General features: G+C 50.0%; 1 protein-coding gene across 1 annotated transcript in view; it reads left to right on the forward strand.

Annotated features, from left to right (window-relative positions):
* The window catches only part of KPNA6 (karyopherin subunit alpha 6), a 495337-nt gene that overhangs the window by 426390 nt on the left and 48247 nt on the right, over nucleotides 1–20700 (forward strand). Inside the window, exon 13 of the mRNA XM_086955662.1 lies at nucleotides 8044–8222. Within this exon, the coding sequence (XP_086811788.1) occupies nucleotides 8044–8222 (179 nt within the window). The remainder of the gene's footprint in view (nucleotides 1–8043; nucleotides 8223–20700) is intronic.

Below are 20700 nucleotides of genomic sequence, written 5' to 3' on the forward strand. Positions count from 1 at the left end.
CTCCTGGGGCTGATGGCCTCCTGCATCCTTCTGGTGCATCACGCCCGGTGACGGATGCGGGCTCTGCAGTTGGACCTGAAGTTTCAGTGGGCACAGCATCAGGGCAACCTGTCCGACTGCGTCCGGATCTCGGAGGGCACTGCGAAACGGTTGCAGTGGTGGCTCACGAACCGCGATTGGGTCAGCGGCAGATCTCTCTCCCTTCCCAACCGGAGCATGTGGTAGTGACAGATGCGTCCCTCCTGGGATGGGGAGGCCACATTGGAGAGAGGGAGATCAGAGGCCTCTAGTCTTCGGCGTAGTCCCTGCTCCAAAAACCTTCTGGAGCTTCGGGCGATCCGGCTTGCACTGAAAGCATTCCTTCCCTCTGTCCGGGGAAGAGTAGTGCAGGTGTTCAGACACCAACGCCATGTGGTACTGCAACAAACAGGGCGGGGTGGGGTCGTGGATCCTTTGTCAGGGGGCTCTGCGCCTGTGGACATGGCTGGAACACCATGGCGTCACCCTGGTGGTTCAGCACCTGGCAGGTACCCTGAACGCCAGGGCGGACGAACTCAGCCGCTGGTGCATGATGGATCACGAATGGAGTCTGAACTCGGACGTGGCGCAAGGTCTCTTTCAGCAGTGGGGAGAGCCTTGGTTAGATCTATTCGCCACCGAAGAGAACGCGCAATGTCATCAGTTCTGCGCTTTGGAATTTCCAAGGCGGCACTCGCTCGGCAAAGCTTTTCGTCGCTAGTGGAGCTGCTGTCTGTTGTACGCCTTTCCGCCTATACCACTTCTGCCCAGAGTGCTGAAGAAGATCAGGTGACACCGGGACCAAGTCATCCTTGTGGCTCCGGACTGGGCACGAAGATACTGGTATCCCGAGCTACTCAGCATGTCAGTCGATCCGCCGATTCGTCTGCCTGTTCAGGAGGGCCTTCTGTCGCAGCAGCAGGGGACGGTCCTCCACCCGAGCCTGTCCAGCCTCCACCTCCATGCGTGGAGATTGAGCGGCGGCAGTTGAGGCCATTTGACTTGCCTCCTGAAGTCTGTGATGTGATTCTGGCAGCCTGGCATCCCTCCACAAAATCGGTATACGCCTGCAGGTGGAACAAATTTGTGGCATGGTGCACAGCAAAGGCTGTGGATCCTCTCTCTGCCCCCCTTTCAGAGGTTCTCCTCTTCCTTTCTGTCTCTTGCCCAGCAGGGTTCTGCTCTGGGCACTGTTAAGGGCTACCTCTCTGCCATTTCTGCCTTCTTGAGGCTTCCTGATCAGCCTTCTCTTTTCAAGTCTCCTGTTGTAAATAGATTCTTGAAGGGCATCACGCACATGTTTCCTCCTGTTCCTTTCGGGATGCCTCAGTGAGACTTGAACCTTGTTCTAACCGATCTGATGTGCGCTCCTTTCGAGCCACTTCAAAATTGCCCTCTTCGTCTTCTGACTCTCAAGACTGCATTCCTTGTTGCCATCACCTCTGCCAGGAGAGTGAGTGATCTCCAGGCTCTACCTTCTACCTCTTTTCCTTTCTGTCCATCTGGACAATGTTGTTTTAAGAACGCGTCCTTCTTTCCTGCCCCAGGTGGTTACGGCCTTTCACATCGGGCAGTCAATCACCTTGCCCACCTTCTTTCCGCCTCTGCATCCCTTGAAAGAGGAAGAGAGGCTCCACAGTCTGGACCCAAAACATGGGCTCTCCTTCTACCTTGATCGCACATGCCAGTCCGGGTGGATTACAAGCTCTATGTTGGTTACGTTGGCGCAAAGAAGGGACGGGCGGTGCACAAATGGACCATCTCTCGGTGGGTCGTGTTGTGCATCAAGGTCTGTTACTTCTTGGCTAAGGAGCCGCCCCCGGTTAGGCTGAGAGCCCATTCCACTCGAGCCACGGCGGCTACTAGGTCGTGGAGTCCCATTGCAGGACATCTGTCAGGCAGCTACGTGGGCTTCGCTACACACGTTTGCTAGACACTTCTGCCTGGACAGCCAAGTCCGGAGAGATGGCTTTTTCGGCCGTTCCGTTCTCCAGGACTTTCTGGTGTGATCTTGGTCCGCAGACCCACCACCAGGGTTGGTATTGCTGGGGTATCTATTCTAAGGTAAGGAATCTAACACTAACCTGTTTCTTTCAGATGCACAAGTTACTTACCTTCAGTAACGATATATCTGTAAGAAACAGTAGTTAGGGTTAGATTCCTTACCGCCCCACCCATCCTCCCGGTTCTGCGGACCGATATCTAGGGTTAAGGTATTTCTCTTTGAGGGCCCTAGTTTTATGGCACCAGTGTTGGTCTCTGGCATGGCTCTGCGTTCCTGGCGCAGAAAGCTATGTACAAGAACTGACGTCAGCGAGCAAGGGCGGCGTCTAAGTACTCCGACGTCGTCCCGGTGACCACCACCACGACGCCGACGACTGATGCGGAGCCGCAGACGACGCCTACCGACGCGCAGGGGTACTGCTACGCAAAACTTTCGGGATCCAGTCTGACGCCTAGGGATATTCTAAGGTAAGGAATCTAACACTAACTACTGTTTCTTACAGATATATTGTTACCGAAGGTAAGTTACTTGTGCCACAGGATGAATTGTGCAAATCGCAATCTGCTGTGCCATTGGTCGTGGGGCGGAGTGTCACCCCAGCACATAGTGATCTAGTACCCGGGTGCCTTTAGGGCAAGGCACCTAAGCCCAGTGAGCACGCCATATTGGATAAATTTTGCAGACTAACAGTGATGAACCAGGAAAAAATGAAAAACGGGGTGCTTTCCCCACCATTACTAATGAGCTGTGTTCTTACCATCACACAATACAGAGAAATGTTATTACTGCCAGCAATTCTCCAGAAGAACTCTTTGGGACAGAGAAAAGATAAAGCTGCATGCCCTACTGAAGAGAAGAAAAGGACCTTCAAAATGTTGCCTTGAGAGCAATCCTGCTTTTAAAGTGCCCTCCTCTCAGGAAAGACACAAACAGCATTGATCTGCTTCTCCTGCATCAGAAAGGAAGCAGAATCCTGATTGTTCACCGTCCGCGTCGAGATCGACGTCGGAAAATCAGGCAAGGCATGCAAGGACAGATTGCGGTCGAACCCGTCACCGAAACGTAAGTCGACATCGAGGCATACTACTTCGGGCGTGAAGGATGGTGGTCCTGAGAGACCTAAGTTGACATCAAAGCATTGGTCGATGTAGAGAAAGCATCAGTTGAGGTCGAAACACCGGTATACGTCTCAATCGCCGCCGTCATAACTGGCACGTTCGGGGCTGAGAGGATCGACGTCTAAGACTCTTCAGCAGGCATACAGGCTGTCTACGTCGAGGACTCCACCACAGTCCCGCAGACAGTCTGCGTCGAGGGCATCGTGGCGCAGACGTGAAGCTTCAAATACCTCACCGCTGAAGCGGTCCACGTTGAAAGCAGCACAATCGGTGTCGTCTGAAAGAGGTCATTGTTTGACGTTGAGAGAAGGAAATCCTACGGCGGCAACGGTAGAAGAGCTAGAGAGACCGAGGTCGATGTCCAAGTCCATACGGACGACGTCGAGGGAGGTGTCATCTTCTCCTGGCATTAATGTGCAAAACATACTGAGGGATCTCCGGTTGTGGAAGAGCAGACTTCCCCTGTCAATCCTTCTCCAAGGTGGCTAGAGAGTATCTGACACTGGAAGGCTCCACACACAAGTCCTGGCTTGAACTTCTCCCGAACATACTCTCCCTCCAGAGTCTCTTCGGATCCTCTGCTTACTGCGTCTACGAGGGCATCTCCATGCAGGTCTCTAAGGAGAGCTAGGTCTCAGTCGACGCAATGTTCACGATCCAGGACATCAAGTGGACAATCTGCTTCTCGCCCTTCTTCGAGTTTGAAAAGGAGGCGGAGATCCCAGTCTTGGTCCACATCCTCAAGATCCTCTAGTGAGACTTCACCAACATTGTCTGCTACACCTCCAGCCAAAGTGTCTCCAATTGATGACCTTGGAACTTTTAATGAGGTGCTATGCCGGGATGCCAGCAAAATGAACATTGATATGTCAGCACAGACTGTCTCTTCGTTAGTCATTTTGTAAACCCTGCATCACAGATCCTCGGCGAGGCCCCTACTTCCTTTGGTTCTGCGTCTGCTAGAATCAGAGTTGCAGACCTTTCTGTTTCTGGAGTTGGCTACAGTGGGTTCAGCCGCCTAACAAATTTCAAAGAAGTATAATCCCCCGGATCAGGACCCTCTGTTCCTTTAATCAGATCCCCTCCAGATTCGGTCATAGTGGTGGCAACCAGAAAAACACATCCGGCAGCAACATCCTCCAGACTCCTTTGGAGAAGGAAAGTAAAAACATGGACTCATTGGGCAAAAGGATGTGCAACACTTCTGCGTCTGTAATGAAGTTGGCTAGTGACAGTGCTCTTCTGGGAAGGTATGACTGGTCTCTCTGTGACTCTTTGGCCTGATTCACTGAGAAGCTGCTTAAAGAAGACCAGCAGGATTTTCAAGAAGTCTTGCAGGAAGGGGGCTTGGTTGCAAACCATGTTAGTGCAGCTGTGGACACATCAGATCTAGCTGCGCATGGCTACTCCCAAGGCATCTGTGCCAGACGCTCAGCCTGGTTACGCCTCACTGGCCTGAAACATGATGTGCAAAGGCGAATTGTAAATCTTCCGTTCAATCACACTACTCTATTTGGATCTCATTCAGATGATGATGTCCAAAATAAAAGCGGAGTTGGACACTCCAGAGGTTGTAGGTCTGGAGAAACGGAAAGAGCTGCGGCGTAAGTACCAACCATACGAGCGTCGCTATTTCCAACAGATGGTTCAAACCCCTCACTGTTCGGCACAGCAACATCATCAACCCAGGTCTCACTACCATCAGCGAAGACCTGGTTGAGGAAGGGGAGTTGTGAGACAAACACATTCTGCAGCGAAACAATCTGCAAAGCAATGAGCTCTGGCTTCCCCCATCCCTGTTACCTACTCTGGTGGAGGGAAAGATTGTTTCACCTGGACGAGTGGAGAAAGATAACAAAAGAAAAGTGGGTGCTGAATATTGTGTAGAATGGCTATTTGCTCAGATTCAAATCCCCACCTCCATCAGTACCACCTTGAATACCACTTGTTGCAAGCAGAGGTGAACAGTCTGCTACAGAAAGATGCAATAGAAGCAGTCCCTTTTCTGCAACGAAGGCAGCAAATCTATTCCTGTTACTTTCTGGTACAGAAAAGAGGTCCTATCCAAGAGTATAGACCAGTACTCGACCGGAGGATTTGAACAAATTCATTGCAAAGAGAAATTTCGGAGTTTAGCACTGCTCCAAATCTTTCCTCAACTACACCAAGGGGACTGGATGTGCTCCATAGACCACTTTGTTTATTAGCTGATCGTGGCTCTGAGATCAACCCAGTCTAAATGGGGTTGACACCTTTGAGAAATACCACATAAGGAGTGGCCTCTGGGGGCAACTGTAATCGATGAATCCTTAGGATAGTCTCTTTGAATTTGTCCTGGGCCCGCCAGAGGTTTAGATGTATTATTATCCCTCATAACCAGATCTGGTTCCTCTGTTGGTCCATCACAGTTTCAGGGAGTCGAAAGAGGTCTTTAGAGCAATGAAGAGACTATGCTTGGGTTGTCGTACAAACTTCGCTTATCAAAGGCCTGAAAGGCTGTACACACATACTAAGTCCCTTGAACAAGTTCTCAAGTAAATCAAATGCCAAAGATGGTTTTGATGAAGCCAAATAATTTGTTTTTTGACAGGCAAATGTATTACTTGGCTCATTTCTCTCTAATAGGTCTCCTGTGCAGGCTTGCCCTTCCTACGATCTGAGTGCTACTTTTTAGCAGGTGGTGAGGATCAAAATGAATCTGATGTTAGATATGTGGACACAACCTCCAGGGGAGATATTCGATCGGGGGAGTCTACAACACGTTTTTTTCTTCCAGTTACTAACCAGTTGTAAAAGGGAATTAGATTTCTGGATCACTTATTTTGTAGGTCTCGCCTCTTTACAGAGATCACTACCAGATGGTTTCGTGACCGAACTCAAGCGTTCAACAGAACTAATTTCATGTTCAATTGCCCCATAGCATTGGTCAGGTAGAACGCTATGGAGTCTACCAATGGATTGACCTTATCAGCTGTAGATTTTCTTTTGGCCATGGTGGTGGCACTTAACACTTACAGAGATTTAAATATGTATAAAAAACAAACCACCTACTGGTGAGCAAGGTCTCAGAGGGGTGACCCAGCCCAGCCTCTTCCAACAGCTGACTGGCGCAGACAGGCTCTGGTTCGTCCAGCGCTGTGGGAGACCATTGTTGCATTTATAGCACCTGCTGGCACAAAGAGCAAAGTGTCCACTTTCTGCCCAGCTGGGAGGTCTGAGGCCCCAACAGCAGGTAAGTGCGGCAGTGAAGCATCCCACACTGTGGGAGTCACTTGTTGCTTTTATTGTGTCTACTGGCGCCAAGAGCAAAGTGGCTGCCTCCTGCCCAGCCGGGGCATGTAGTCCGGCGCCCAACAGTAGGTAAGTGGCACCCTCCCCCCATTGTCAGCACACATAATGGTGCCAGGCTCGCCTCTTGTGATATTGTGATCACTGGGTACCATACTTCCCTACTCCATTGCATCTGAATACTGCCTTGGCTTGCTGTGAGCAGCCTGCAAGATCCCCAGAGGATATCACTCAATGCTGCGCTCCAGAGGGTCCATAGGCGCATTGGATTCTGCTGGATGGCAGGGCTGGGATGCAGTGCTCAAAACAGCACATCCGCCATCTTAGGCTGATTGGCCTCTGGCAGATTGTATTGAAGCAGTTTTCAAAATATCTACTTAATTTGCTTGTAAGCCACCAATTTAAAAGGAGAGCACTGTTTTTCAGTCATTGCAAAGACTGTGTTCTGTAGCTACACTTACTACAAATGGAAAAATACCCCCACCATGGGATGATTATTTGCCCCTTGGTACAGAAAATGGCTAAACTGAATCACACCAAACCTGGCATCTATATAGAGCGTTACTGCTGGAAGTGCCTTTGCTTGGTTTAGAGTAAATCCATTTGGCAAGGTTTGAGAAATTATAGTTTAAAAAGTTTTCTGGTCTTTGCATATGGACCCTTAATCAACAGGATTTGCAAATCCAGATAAACATAGTCACACCATTTGACTAGAGAGCTTTTCCTGCGTTGTCCATTGCAGATTTGAAAATCCTTCTTCGAATTATTGAATCTGCTGCGCTCTTTACAGAAAAATATCTGTTGGGGTCACCATTAACCAGTATGGTGCACTGAGCTCTGTCTCCTTGTGTTTCATATGAAAAAAGAACTTGGGATGCAAGTAATACTCTTTGAGGACAGTGGAGCCTGAATGTTAGTTGTAAGTAATTGGTTTGATTATTTATTGTACAAATGCTGAAGGTTTATAATAAAACATCTAATGGATTCTTGAATAATATTGGCCTTGTTCTATGAAATAGTTAAATTACCTCTAACAACTTTGAAAAGAAAATCCGCATTTTTTTAAAGTAAGATTGAATGTTCAACCACATCTGCCAGTGCAGAGTTGAGGAACGTGTCTTGGCTAATTTCTGAAATTCATTGAATGCAGTATTCTGGGTCAGGGAAGTTACATGATAGTGTTATCATTAATAATGCCAAATCATCCCCATCTGTCCAAGGATCTGGAGCAAAAACGTTGACAGTGGTACTTTAGTAAATGCTAAATAGAAATTTACATCAAACTTTATTTGTGCAAGTGAGGGGAGGGAGGTCCTTGGGTACTGTGGTGCACAGCACTCTTACTCGTGTATGGACCTATAGATGTTCTGGACCGTATATATGTTATCGGCATAAAAGAGCTGTGCTTAAGAGTGGTTGCTCATGAAAGCACTAGATGTAGTTTACCCAGTATAGTTAGATTTTAAGGCCCCCTTGGGCGCATTGTCAGCATTTTTGGTTATCACCATCTTTGTTGTGGGTGAAGGGAACAGTGAGCAGTTCAGTGGAGGCATGTGTTTGGTCTGTCCCTCTTGTAGATCCATCTGACAATCCTTCCATCTGTCGTCCTCATAGCTACCTGGTAAATCTAGGCACCATCAAACCTCTTTGTGACCTGCTCACAGTCATGGACTCGAAGATTGTTCAGGTAGCCCTAAATGGACTTGAGAATATTCTGAGGCTTGGAGAACAGCAGTGCAAGCAGGCTGGATCTGGTGTGAACCCATACTGTGGAATAATTGAAGAAGCTTACGGTAAGAGTGTTGTCTGTCCGCCAATCTGTGTATCATGTAGATTATTAAAGAGGCTAATGGGAAGAGCATCCTCTAGTCCTTTATCATTGCATGGTAGGGCCTTAAAGTATATTTACAATAAAAGTACCCAGTAGTCTACGTTCATTGTACTCAAAAGTGCTTAAAAAGGCTAATGGCAATTGTTCTACTTGAATATTGAAAAACATAATGACTGAGCGCCTGGGAAGGGCCCGCACTGTTTATTATGAGAAATTGTGTCAACACTGGTAATGGAAGATCGCAGGGCAATAATTGAACATTCCAGGCCCATCTCGACCCCTTCAGCTAGTGTTCATTTCATCTAGAATGCAATTGTTTTTTTGGAAAACCTAAGTTAAACCTGCTGGCCTAATCAGGACAAAATACTTGAATAGTGACGGAGCTTTGTGATAAGTACTCTACCGCAAAATGCAGCTACTTTGTGGGGTATTGTTGTGGTATATCCAAAAAGCACTCCATTGGATACATGGTGTTGGAGGGTACATGTGAACTTGAGTAAGTGCACCATATTTGAAATGGGAGGTTTGCTTGAGAAAGAAATTTAGTCCTCTCTGACATCTTATAATGCTGGAACCTTTCTGCCATTTGACACTGAATGGTGCTATGTGGGTTTATTTTCAACCAGCCAAATCGAAATGCCACACTTCACACTCCAGTACCCATCAGGTCCCCGTTTGCATTTCCACCTAATACTTTTTCTCACTATGCATTAGATCCCAGCCTTGATAAATACTGCTGTGCTTGCACATCACCCACACTGATGCCTAATAGTCTTCTCAGTGGCCAAATATATGCTCTCATCTGATATTACAATTGCAGCCTTGATCATGCACTCACACTCAGTGGATTAGCCTGCCATAGTATATCTTTCACTTAACTGCTATGTAAATTCCCTCAATCCATTCCTACTTTCCTGTCCTGATTCTAAACTTACAAGATCCTTTACAAATTCTGAAAACCTTGTGATGTCTTACTTTGAACCTGCACTCCCTTCCCCATTCTTTTAAACACCATTCACAACCCTAACTAGCACATGTAAACCTGAATTTACCATGGCCTCTTTTCTCCTACTCAGCTTGTGTATTAACATTCAGACCCCCCCCCCCGTGTGTGTCTTTTCAACATCAGCATTCTCTCTGTCAACATACGTTTGGAAGATGAAGTGAATATTCCATGATGAATCTAGAGCAACCTCCTGCTTGGCCATAAAAACCACCTCTCACAACCTAAATGCTCGCCCTGGTCCTGCAGTCTCCCAATACACCAAGACCACCCATCAGAATCAAAATGGCTATATTATCTTGAGCTTTTACACTCATTAACCATTGACTTTGTAAATGAAAATCATTGACAGTGATGAGCTGGGTTTCATCACTGTATTGATGAATTTAGTTTTTTTGCCACGCAGGGTCACTGGGCATTTAAAGGTGTGATTGAGAATGATAGAGTAGTAGATGAAACTTGAATGGTTGCCTCAGGTTTTGACTTTTTTATAATATTTTTTTAAACTGTACATAACGAGTACTACAAACTACGAAAAGGTATTCCAAGGTCAGTACCATTTCAATGAAACAGCGGAAGAGTGACTAGTCCAAGTTTAAGCCAAGTTGTAGTAATATCCATGCATAATTGGGATAATCTTAAAGTGCAGATATGGGTATTGCATAATCTCCTAAACAAACCCGGCATGTTGAGCATTGGATTGTAATGTTAATCTGATAGACTTCTAGCTGCAGATTCCTTACCTTTGAATTTCCCTATTGTCAGACAGGATCCGGAAGATTTTTCATGTAGGTGGCGTTGCTAGTGTCATCAATGTCCACCTCACCTATATAGGCACCACCTCGGTCCGCGGACGTCACTTCTTTCTGCGCCGGCAAACACTGATCCGAGAGAAGAGCTACCACTCTGCCAAGTTTTCTGAACGTTTTTTTACATTTTGTTGAGTTTTCTTTCCTCCTGGTGTCGAAGATGTCATCGAGGTTGACCTGTTTTGAACCTTGTGGCACCTCTCACTGTGCCATGTCGGTGACTGAGCCACACCTTGTCTGTTTGTGGTGTCTGGAGCACAACCATGACTCCGAGTCAGTTCTGACTGCCAGGATATGGCGTCAAAGGCTTTGAGCGAGCAGTCCCTGAAGCTGCTAGTGCCCCGGCATGTGACTGCGGAAGTCACAGTCCTGCTCTAGAGGAATGTCTCGGGACCATATCAGGAGTCTAAAGTCCTTTTCGTCCCACTCAAAATCGTCAGGGTACTCGGGTAACAGGCACAAAAAAACACTTTGACTTATCCTCCTCCGTCGGCTCGAACGGACCCCCTACTCAAATTAAAGAGTTCAATGAGGCCACGTGTCTCATTTCAAGCAGCCTGGTAGCTCTGGTGTGCCTAGGCAGGAGTCTGAGCCCTATTCCAAAGGGTCAGGCCTCTGGTAGGAATGGGGGGGTTGCTGGACCATTTGGAATACCAGCCTTATGATCATGATATGAACTGGTGGGAGGAACTGGGTGATGCCAGTGGACTGGGTAAGTCTCCAGATACCTGCATGCTTTCTCCCCCCTACTGTGGCTATGGAAGAGGGAGCTACATGGAGATGGTTTGGAGGGCAGCTGAGGTTCTCTACCATCAGTAGCCCTGTTGGTAGACCAAAATCTTGATGGGGTGCTGCAGCTGAAAGTCTCCTCATCTGTACCCTTACTCCTTTTCAACGAAGCCCTCTCCAACTTCCTTCCTGGGACTTGGTCTAAACCCAGCAAAGGGTCTCCTGCGATTAGATAGATTGCTCGCCACATCTTCCCCCGCTCCAGGGTACCCAAATATCCTCAGCCAAAACCCTACCCCGAAGAGGTGCATTCCCTGCCGCTCCCCCGGACCAGGAATCCAAGAGGCTAGACCGCTTGGGAAAGAAAATGTTCCGCCAGCATGGCATTGCGGTCAGCGAACACCGCATGCTTATTTGGCTGTTACTCCCACACGCTGTGGGGAACGGTTACGCAAGTGCTGGCACAGGTCCTGGAGGAGGCCCAGGCCATTCTCTCCCATGCAGTTACAGACTGGAGAGACGCAGCAATGTTCACTATCTGCTGTGGCTTGTACATGATTGACTGGCAGGGCAGAGCTGTTTGGTCAACGGTGGCCCTCAGCCGCTACATCTGGCTGAGATCTGGCTTTTCAGGCGATGTCCTAACTTCCCTCATGGACATGCCCTTTGATGGCGCCCGTCTTTGTCGACGAGGCAGACTCTGCGCTGGAGTGCTATAAGGACTAGCAGACTACGGCCAAGTCATTGGGCTTCTTGGCCTCTCCATGTCGACAACAGTCTGCCTTTTGCTCCTTTTGTGACCATGGAAGAGCCTTCCAACCATACCAACCCCATTCCAGCAACCGAGCTGCGTGAGCTACCCAGCTGCTGCATGGACGAGGGTGTGGTTCCTACCGACCTCGTGGGTTGGGTAGCCAGCGGTCCAGCCACCACCCCTGGCAGCTGCAGCCGCCAAACCTTCCTAATTTTGCCCATGTAGATCATGGGCATCCAGTTGATGGCAGGATCCGCCATCACCTCCACCACTGGAAGTCCATAACATCTGACAGGTGGGTTCTGCTGATCGTTCGAAGGGGCTACTCCCTCCCCTGTGAAACTACCCCTCCCTCCCTCCTACGACCGGCTGACAGACTAATATTTGTCCATGCGCTGCGAGGTAGTCATGACTCTCTTGGTCAAGGGAGCCATAGAGAGGGTTCCAGTGCCAGAAGTAGGGTGTGGTTGCTATTCCTGCTCCTTTCTGTTCCCCAAAAAAGACAAAGGCCTTCGTCCTATCCTAGATCTCCGAACCCTTCACTACTTCCTCGAAAAGGAGAAGTTCAAAATATTCACATTGGCTCAGGCCTTGTCTGCCCTGGACCCAGGCGATTGGATGATAGCATTGGACTTGCAGGGTGCCTATTTTCACATCTCCGTTCTGGCTGCCCATCGGTGCTACATGCGGTTTACAGTAGGCTACGAGCATTTTCTAGTCACAGTGCTCTGTTTTGGCCACACTAGCACCCCTCAGGTGTTCACCAAGGTGATCAGGATGGTCGCAGTTTAACGCAGGTAAGGGGTGCCAATCTTCCCCTATTTCGACAACTGGCTGCTGAAGGCAGGCTCACCCCGGCTGTTGTCTCCCACCTCCAGGCCTCCTGCATTCGCTGGGTATCACTATCAACAAGCTAAAGTCATACCTTACTCCCTCTCAGCCCCTCACGTTTATCAGAGCTGTTCTGGACACAGTGCAGTTTCTGGCTTATCCTCCAGAGTGACGTTTCCAGGATATTCAACCTCTATCCTTGGTTTCGGTGAGACTCACTCTGAGGCTGCTGAGACTCATGGCCTCCTGCTGGTGACACATGCCAGATGGCATATGTTGGGCTCTGCCGTGTGACCTTAAGTTCCAGTGGGCGCAGCATCAAGGGGAATTCCTCTGGCATGGTCCAGATGTCGGAGGGAACGGCAAAGGACCTCAGTGGTGGCTAACGCACCGCAATTAGATCAGCGGCAGATCTCTCTCCCTTACCCAACCAGATCTCACAGTAGCTTGATGCGTCACTACTGGGATGGGACTGCCACCTGGGAGCGTTGGAGATCAGAGGACTCTGGTCTCTGGCGAAATCCAGACTCCACATCAACATGCTGGAGCTCCGTGCGATCTGACTGTCATTGAAAGCCTTGCTACCCTCCATCAAGACTAGTGCAGGTGTTCACGGACAACACCACCCCCATGTGGTACTGCTACAAGTTGGGGGGACGGGGTCATTGACCCTCTGTCAAGAGGCCTTGCATCACTGGACATGGGTGGAACAGCAGGGCATATCCCTTGTGGTTCAACAGCCTGCAGGTACTCTGAACGTCAAAGCGGATGAACTCTACCATCGATGGCTAGCGGATCCCAAATGGCGTCTCCACCCAGAGGTGGCGCAAGGTCTCAGCAGTGGGGAGAGCTTTGGTTAGATTGATTTCCCTATGCCTTAGAACGTGCAGTGTCCGCAGTTTTGCACACTGGAGTTTCCAAGGTGGCTCTCATTCTGAGATGCGTTTGGGCTCAAAGTCATCCTTGTGGCTCCTTACAGATCATGGACAGTCTGGTGTGCCAAGCTTTTGAACAGTGTTGATCCTCCGATCAGGCTGCCTCTTCAGGAGGATTTTCTGTTGCAGCAGCAGGGGAGGGTCCTCTAATCAATCAAGTAATTTGTAGAGCGCACTACATACCTGCAAGGGTCTTAAGCCGCTGAGAGGGGGGGGCTGCTACTGTTCGAAAAGCCAGGTCTTGAGGAGTCTTCTGAAGGTGTGCAGGTCTTGGGTCTGCCGCAGGAGGATCGGGAGGGTGTTCCAGGTCTTGGCGGCGAGGAAGGAGAAGGATCTTCCACCGGCTGTTGTTCGTTGAATGCAGGGGACCGCGGCGAGGCAGGCGGAGCGGAGCGGAGCTGGCGGGTGGGGGTGTAGAAGCTCAGTCTGTCATTGAGGTATGCTCTAACCAAACCTGTCAACTCTCCACTTACTTGCGTGGAGATTGAGCAGCAGCAGTTGATGCTTTCGATCCTTCTCACATCAGCAATGGTATTCTGGAGAGGTCCGGATGGGCACAGTTTGAATATAAGAAATTTGAAAAATAGCAATATATTCCGCTTGTGGATTCGTATAAAAGAAGAAAAGATGTTCAAAGAAGAGTTTAAAGAATGGTTTAATACGAGAGTACTATGAATACTAGGCTGAAATTAAATGGATACATGTGCGTCAAAATGGCGGCATTGAGCTGTGCGACTGGTTTTGGGGCAGATGATGTCCCATTCTATAATGATAATGTTATTCAGGCATCCCTCCAAAAAGACTGTATATGTCTGCCGTTGGAAATGATTTGTATCTGATTGTACAGAAAATTCCATTGACCCACTTTCTGCTCCCTGAGGCTGCCTGACCAACCCTTTTGTAAATAGATGTTCTAGGCATGTGAGCTGTATATCACATGCTTTTCATACTCCGGCCATCTAATGTTGGATCCAGTTTTTTGCACTTTGTTTTTCTTCGAAGAAGTCTTTTCCAGTCACGAGGTAGGTGACTTATTCTTTCGGTGATAGTGCGCATGGGCATCGACTCCATTGTTAGATTGTTTTTTTCCGCCATTGGTTCCGGACGTGAATTGCTGCGCTCCGGTTCAACACCGTTCCACCAGTTTCCCTCGGCGCGCAAGACCCTCACCCTCAACGTTATTGTTTCAGATCGCATTTCCCATTCTTTGCGTATCGTATTTACTTCTCCAAAACTATCTTTCTATTGTAAAGCTCGTGGAAGGCCTTTGAGCCTAGCCGCATCGGCCCGACTCGCAGTCGATGGAAGGAACTCCCTTTAAATTCTGTCCTCTGTGTCACGCAAAGTACCCACGCACTGACTCGCACGCAGTGTGCATGCTGTGCTTGTCTCCATAGCACAGAGAATAGGACTGTGACGCATGCCAGGCTTTCTGTTCCAAGAAGACACTTCGCGACCGGCAGGCGCGACGTCGCGACATGCAGAGCAAAACATAGGCTCCATTCTGGACATCTTCGGACAACAATTGGATGAAGAATGCCATGGGAACCGAGGAGGAGCAGGAACCGATCTCCATTTCAGAACACGGCTCCGACTGGGATGAAGACATCCTGCATGGACACCGTAGTGTAAGTACAGATCCTCTCTCATCCCAATATCCACCTCAACACAAAAATTAATTGCCGGTTTTATATAGCGCTAGGAATCGACTCCCGGAGGAGTATCTCCGCGCTTCGACCGCTGGGGAACCCGTCCTGGCTCACCCTGAGAGATGGTCCCTAATGGGTATCTCTAAGGTGCGACCAAGCATCCCCGACGGTCTGGGGGGGCCGTTGTGAAGATGAGGCAAGCTAATGCCCAGAGTTGCCGAGTGTGGTCCCTGACTGAAGTAGGCACCAAGGCGAGAATTATCGAGCCCGCTGACCATGGTCCACGACCCTGCCGCGTCGGGAATCGAACCCTGGTCCCGGGCCGTCCTCTGCTTACGGGTCTGCCGCCTCTAACCAGTGAGCCACACCACTCCACTCCAAAAAGAAAGGTCCGGTCCAACCTGCACCCTCGGGCCCCGGTCAGCACCAAGACCACGCTTCTGACGCCCCGCCATCTGGTTTGGCACCGAAGCCTACAAAAAAATCCTTCCAGCTCTGAGAAGCCTCACTCTAAATCTGTCTCTGAGCCGAAACCTACGGGTCGAAACAAAAGTCTAGCTCTGACCCACAGCATTCGGCAGCGAAACACACTTCGGATCTGAAGACGCCAAGGCCTAAGACACCGAAACATTGGGCGCCAAAACAGTCAGATGTGCCGAAATCACCTAAAAAGCACCTTTTCAGCGCTCCGATCGACAAACCGGACCCAAAACAGAAGGTGTTGTACATTCATCCAAAGACTGGACACATTACCAACAAAGTGACTTTAAAAAGAAAAACTGATACAGAAGAGGAATATCACATTCCTTTGAAGAAGAGAAGTGTTGGAACTAATCCTTCCCCTCCTCCTCTTCCATCACCCCCTTCTCATTTTTAACCATTACAAATTTCATCCGCGCATTCACAACCACATACAACTGACAACCAGGATGATGGGGATGGCAGTGGAGATGGGGATGAAGATTATCAACCAGTACCTACAGACCCATGGGACAACTACAATCAATCAATCATTTGTAAAGCGCACTAGATACCTGCGAGGGTCTCAAGGCACTAGGGGGTGCTACTGATTGAACAGCCAGGTCTTAATTATCCTCCGGAATGTCAGCAGGTCTTGGGTCTGTCGTAGGCTCAGTGGGAGGATGTTCCATGCCTTGGCGACGAGGTGGGAGAAGAATCTCCCACCGGTGGTGGTTGTTCGGATGCGTGGGACGGTGGCGAGTGAGAGGTCTGCGGAGCTGAGCTGGCGGTTGGGGATGTTGAAGGAGAGCTGTCTGAGGTGTAGGCTGGGCCGGTCTTGTGGAGTGCCTTGTGTGCGTGGGTGAGGAGCTTGAAGGATATCCTCTTGTTGACGGGGAGTCAGTGCAGGTTTCTCAGGTGGGTGGGTGAAGTGGCCGTGGCATGGGACGTCGAGGATTAGTCGTGCCGAGGTGTTTTGCATACGTTGTAGTCATTTGATGAGCTTGGTCGGGGCTCCTGTGTAGAGGGTATTTCCGTAGTCTGCTGCTGACGAGGGCCTGGGTGACTGTCTGTCTTTCTTGTATCTGTCCGGATCCATTTGTATATCTTGCGGAGCATGCGGAGGGTGTTGAATCAGGAGACGGCGTTGACTTGCTTAGTCATTGAGAGCATTGAGTCGAGGATTATTCCCAGGTTGCGTGCGTAGTCGGTGGGTGTTGGGGCTGCCCCCAGTGCCGTCTGCCAACAGGAGTCGTCCCAGGCTGAAGGGTTGGAGCCGAGGATGAGGACCTCAGTCTTGTCCGGATTCAGCTTCAGACGGCTTGTCTTTATCCAGTTGGCGACGGCCTTCATTCCTTCGTGGAGTTTGGCTTTGGCGGTGACGGGGTCCTTGGTGAGGGAGACTATCAGCTGAGTGTCATCGCGTAGGAGATTATTTTGAGGTTGGGCTACGTGTGTGAGAGGGGCCATGTAAATGTTAAACAGCGTCGGGCTGAGGGAGGATCCCTGGGGTACGCTGCAGATGATCTCGGAGGCTTTGGAACGGAATGGGGGAGGCGGACGCTCTGGGTTCTGCCGGAGAGGAAGGAGGTGGTCCAATCCAGAGCCTTGTCTCGGATCCCTTCGGCGTGGAGGCGTGCGCGTAGTGTGCGGTGGCAGATGGTGTCGAAGGTGGCAGAGAGGTGTAGGAGGATGATTGCTGCGGTCTCGCCATTGTCCAGCAGGGCCCTGATGTCGTCTTTGGCGGAATTGAGGGCAGTCTCGATGCTGTGGTTGCGGCGTAACCCTGACTGAGAAGGGTCCAGGATTCTGTTTTCTTCAAGATATCGTGTTAGCTGTCTGTTGATGGTTTTCTCGATGACCTTGGCCGGGAAGGGGAGCAGAGAGATGGGCCGGAAGTTCTTGAGGTCTCTTGGGTCTGCCTTAGGTTCTTTGAGTAGGGCGTTGATCTCTGTGTGTTTTCAGATCTCTGGGAAGGTCGCGGTCTCGTGGATGTCTGCTATCTTGCCTTGGAAGAAGGTGGCTTGCGATGGCGGGATGTCGTTGGTGTTGGAGCTGGGGTTGGAGATTTCCTTCACGATGTTGAAGAGCTCCTTGTTATTGTGTACGTTGTTGTTGAGGCAGTCTTTGAAGGAGGTCCTCTTGGCCGCCCTGATGAGGTGGTGGTGGTTGCGAATGACGCCCTTGTGTGCTGCGTGGCTGTCCGGAGTTTGTTCCCTGTGCCATTTCTTCTCTAGTTTCCGGCAGGCTTGCTTGGAGGCTAGGAGTTCTTTAGTGAACCAGCTGGCCCTCTTGCTGGTGTCTCTGTGGGAGGGTTTCTTCAGCGGAGCGAGGGTGTTGGCGCAGTCCTCAATCCAGTGTCTGAGGCTGTGGGCAGTGTTGTCAGTGTTGGAGGTTTCGGTGGGTGGGCTGAGAGCGAGGTTTGCGTGTGGTTGGTCTTCAGTGATTTTGCTCCAGCAGTAACGGGGGATCTGTTGGGTGCGGTGGTGTGTGGTGGGTTTCTGGAAGGCGAAGTGGATGCAGTGGTAGTCGGTCCAGAGGAGTTCGGTGGTGTGGCTGACAGAGCTGTGCAGGCTTGAGGAGAAGACGAGGTTGAGCGTGTGGCCGGCAGAGTGGGTGGTCGGTGTGACGAGTTGCTTCAGTCCAAGGTTGGCGAGGTTTTCGATCAGGGTTGTGGAGTAGTTGTCGTTGTTGTTCTCAAGGTGAAAGTTCAGGTCTCCGAGGAGGATGTAGTTGGTGGAGGTCAGGGCGTGCTTGCTGATCAAGTAGGCGATAGTCGCTGAACTTGGGGCAGGTACGAGGGTGCCTCGGAGGGTGGAGTTAGGGTCTGTGTGAATCTGGAAATGCATGTGTTCAGCGGTGCTTAGCGCTTCGTCTGTGCTAGTTGAGACCCTGATGCTGTTCTTGTGGACGATGGCCATTCCTCCTCAGACTCCGTTGGTGCGGTCTCTGCAGGTGATCTTGTAACCGTCTGGGATGGCTATGGCGATGTCGGGTGCGGAGGAGTCGTTAAACCAGGTCTCTGTCAGGAAGGCGACGTCCGGGGATGTTGTCGAGCAGGTCCCAGAGCTCGACAGCATGCTTGCGTGCGGAGCGGATGTTCAGTAGTATGCATCTGAGGTGGTTGGGGTCTTTCTTGGCGGGTCGTTCGTCAGGTCTGAGGCTGGTGTGGCTACAATTCCAGCAGGTTAAGGGGCAGTGTGTGCGTTTCGGTGCGGCCTTGAAGCAGGCGTGGCTCCGTCCGGAGTTGAGAGCGTGCAGAGTGCTGGCGTTGTAGTGGCGGCGGTCGTCGTGGTGGGTGCGGGAGCCAGGGGTTCTTGCGCGGTTCAGGCGTGGACGGGTGCAGATGGGCTTGCCTTAGGCGCACCAGCCGTGCGGCTGTGCAGCGGCCAGCATATATGGGGAGGTGGGAGAGAGGAGAAGCTGGGAGGCGGGGCAGCAAATTGGCAGTGGGCAGTCAGTGGGGCGGAGCAGCAGGGCACTCAGCGGCGTGGCCGGTGAGGGACAACAAGGGTAACAGAAAGAAAAAGGGGCACAGAAACGAGGGGGAAAACGAGTGGCACAGAGGGCAGGAGGGCACAAAAAAACGAGTGGAACAGAAGACAGAAGGGCACAAAAAACTAAGGAAAAATAAGTGGCACAGAAGAAGGGCACAAAAAACGAGTGGCGCAGAGGGCAGAAGGGGCACAAAAAGGAGGGAAAAAACGAGTGGCACATAAGGCAAAAAGGGCACATAAATACCGGAAAAACGAGTGGCACAGAGGCAAAATACAGAAATAGAGGGGCAGCTGAGAACAGAAGGCAGAACGGGCAGAGAGGCACGGGGGCAGCGAGGGGAACAGAAGGGAAAACTGAATGGGACACAGGGGCAGCGAGGGGTACAGAAGGAAAGACCGGGCAGAGAGCACAGGGACAGCGAGGGGAACAGAGGGAAGAAAAAAGGGCATGGACCACGTACAGGCAGCGGGGGAAGACACACAACAGCAGTCACAGACAAAACAATGAAAATACAATAAAAGTAATAAAGCGGAGGATGAACAAACCTACCTATGGCCTACCACTGGCCACCAGGGATGAGGCAGGTGGTAGCCTGCGGGTGGTGGAGGGCCTCGAACTTCCTCAGCAGCGGCAGCTGGGGCAGGGACACACAGCCGGTGTACTAATACAATACTAATTTGTCCACAGGCAATGATTCTGACTTGTACCCTACCAAGCCCTCTCTACTGGACGACAGTGTAGTTTACATTGAATTACTGGGTAGAGCTGCAAATTACCATGCGGTACAGCAGCACAAAGAATCCCTCAAAGAGGATTTCCTCTTTGAAACCCTTAGCAGAACACAAAAGTCATCACACAGTCCTCACATACACTACCCATGCTTAAAGGGGTGATAGGCATGTTGATGATGACATATATTTAATGACCATGTCAGGGCTCGTATTCTTACCCCTAGAGTAGATCAGAAATACAAGCCAGCACCATCTTACCAATTGTATGTAAGGGGACAATTACCATTGGACTCCCTGGTTGTGTCCAACACACAAAAAAGAGCCAAGTCCCAAACTACAAGAGATGCTCCACCCCCAGATAAAGAATCCAAGCTTGTTACACACGTTATTGTAAATTGTAGAAACAGTACTGCATCACATTCATGAAAGTTCAGTAAACACTCTACTATTCACACGTCAATTAAGTAAGATGACAGCAGAACACTCCGGGTGTCTTGTGTTCTTATTGTTCAATGATGATCGATTGCCCAGCCAACACGTGTTTCGTTAGGGTATTAACCCACGACTTCTTTAGAGCTCTGTGGCAAATGAACTGAAATGGCTCTGACTCCGCCGGTTGTACTTCCGTCACGGCTGGAGTAGTAGTGGAATAAATTCCCGGAGTAAAATCAAGTAAATAGGGACTTATCAAATCGAACGGTCTAACGTTACTTAGAGTGATATGACAAAGACTCGTGACACGCGAACGAAAAACCGAGCTGAGTTGGGCTCCGTCCATGGCTGTTATTCTCCTGGAAATCCGTGTAAATCAAGCTTATTGATGCTTCGGGGAAAAGGGTTGGCCTCTCAGGCAGCAAACTTCTGGCACATTTCTAACACTCAGGCGTTGCTAGCACGATATGACCGTGCGCACTAGGACGAGATGGAGCAATTGATCCAGTTTCTCCCCCTAGAACATAGAACTAAAGCGCAAGACTTAGTGCGTGAGGGACAACTTATTTCAAATAATGCAATCAGGTGCTCCCTAGATGCTGCAGACACT

Source organism: Lissotriton vulgaris, chromosome 2_1, assembly GCF_964263255.1.
Source record: "Lissotriton vulgaris chromosome 2_1, aLisVul1.2, whole genome shotgun sequence".
Taxonomy (NCBI): domain Eukaryota; kingdom Metazoa; phylum Chordata; class Amphibia; order Caudata; family Salamandridae; genus Lissotriton; species Lissotriton vulgaris.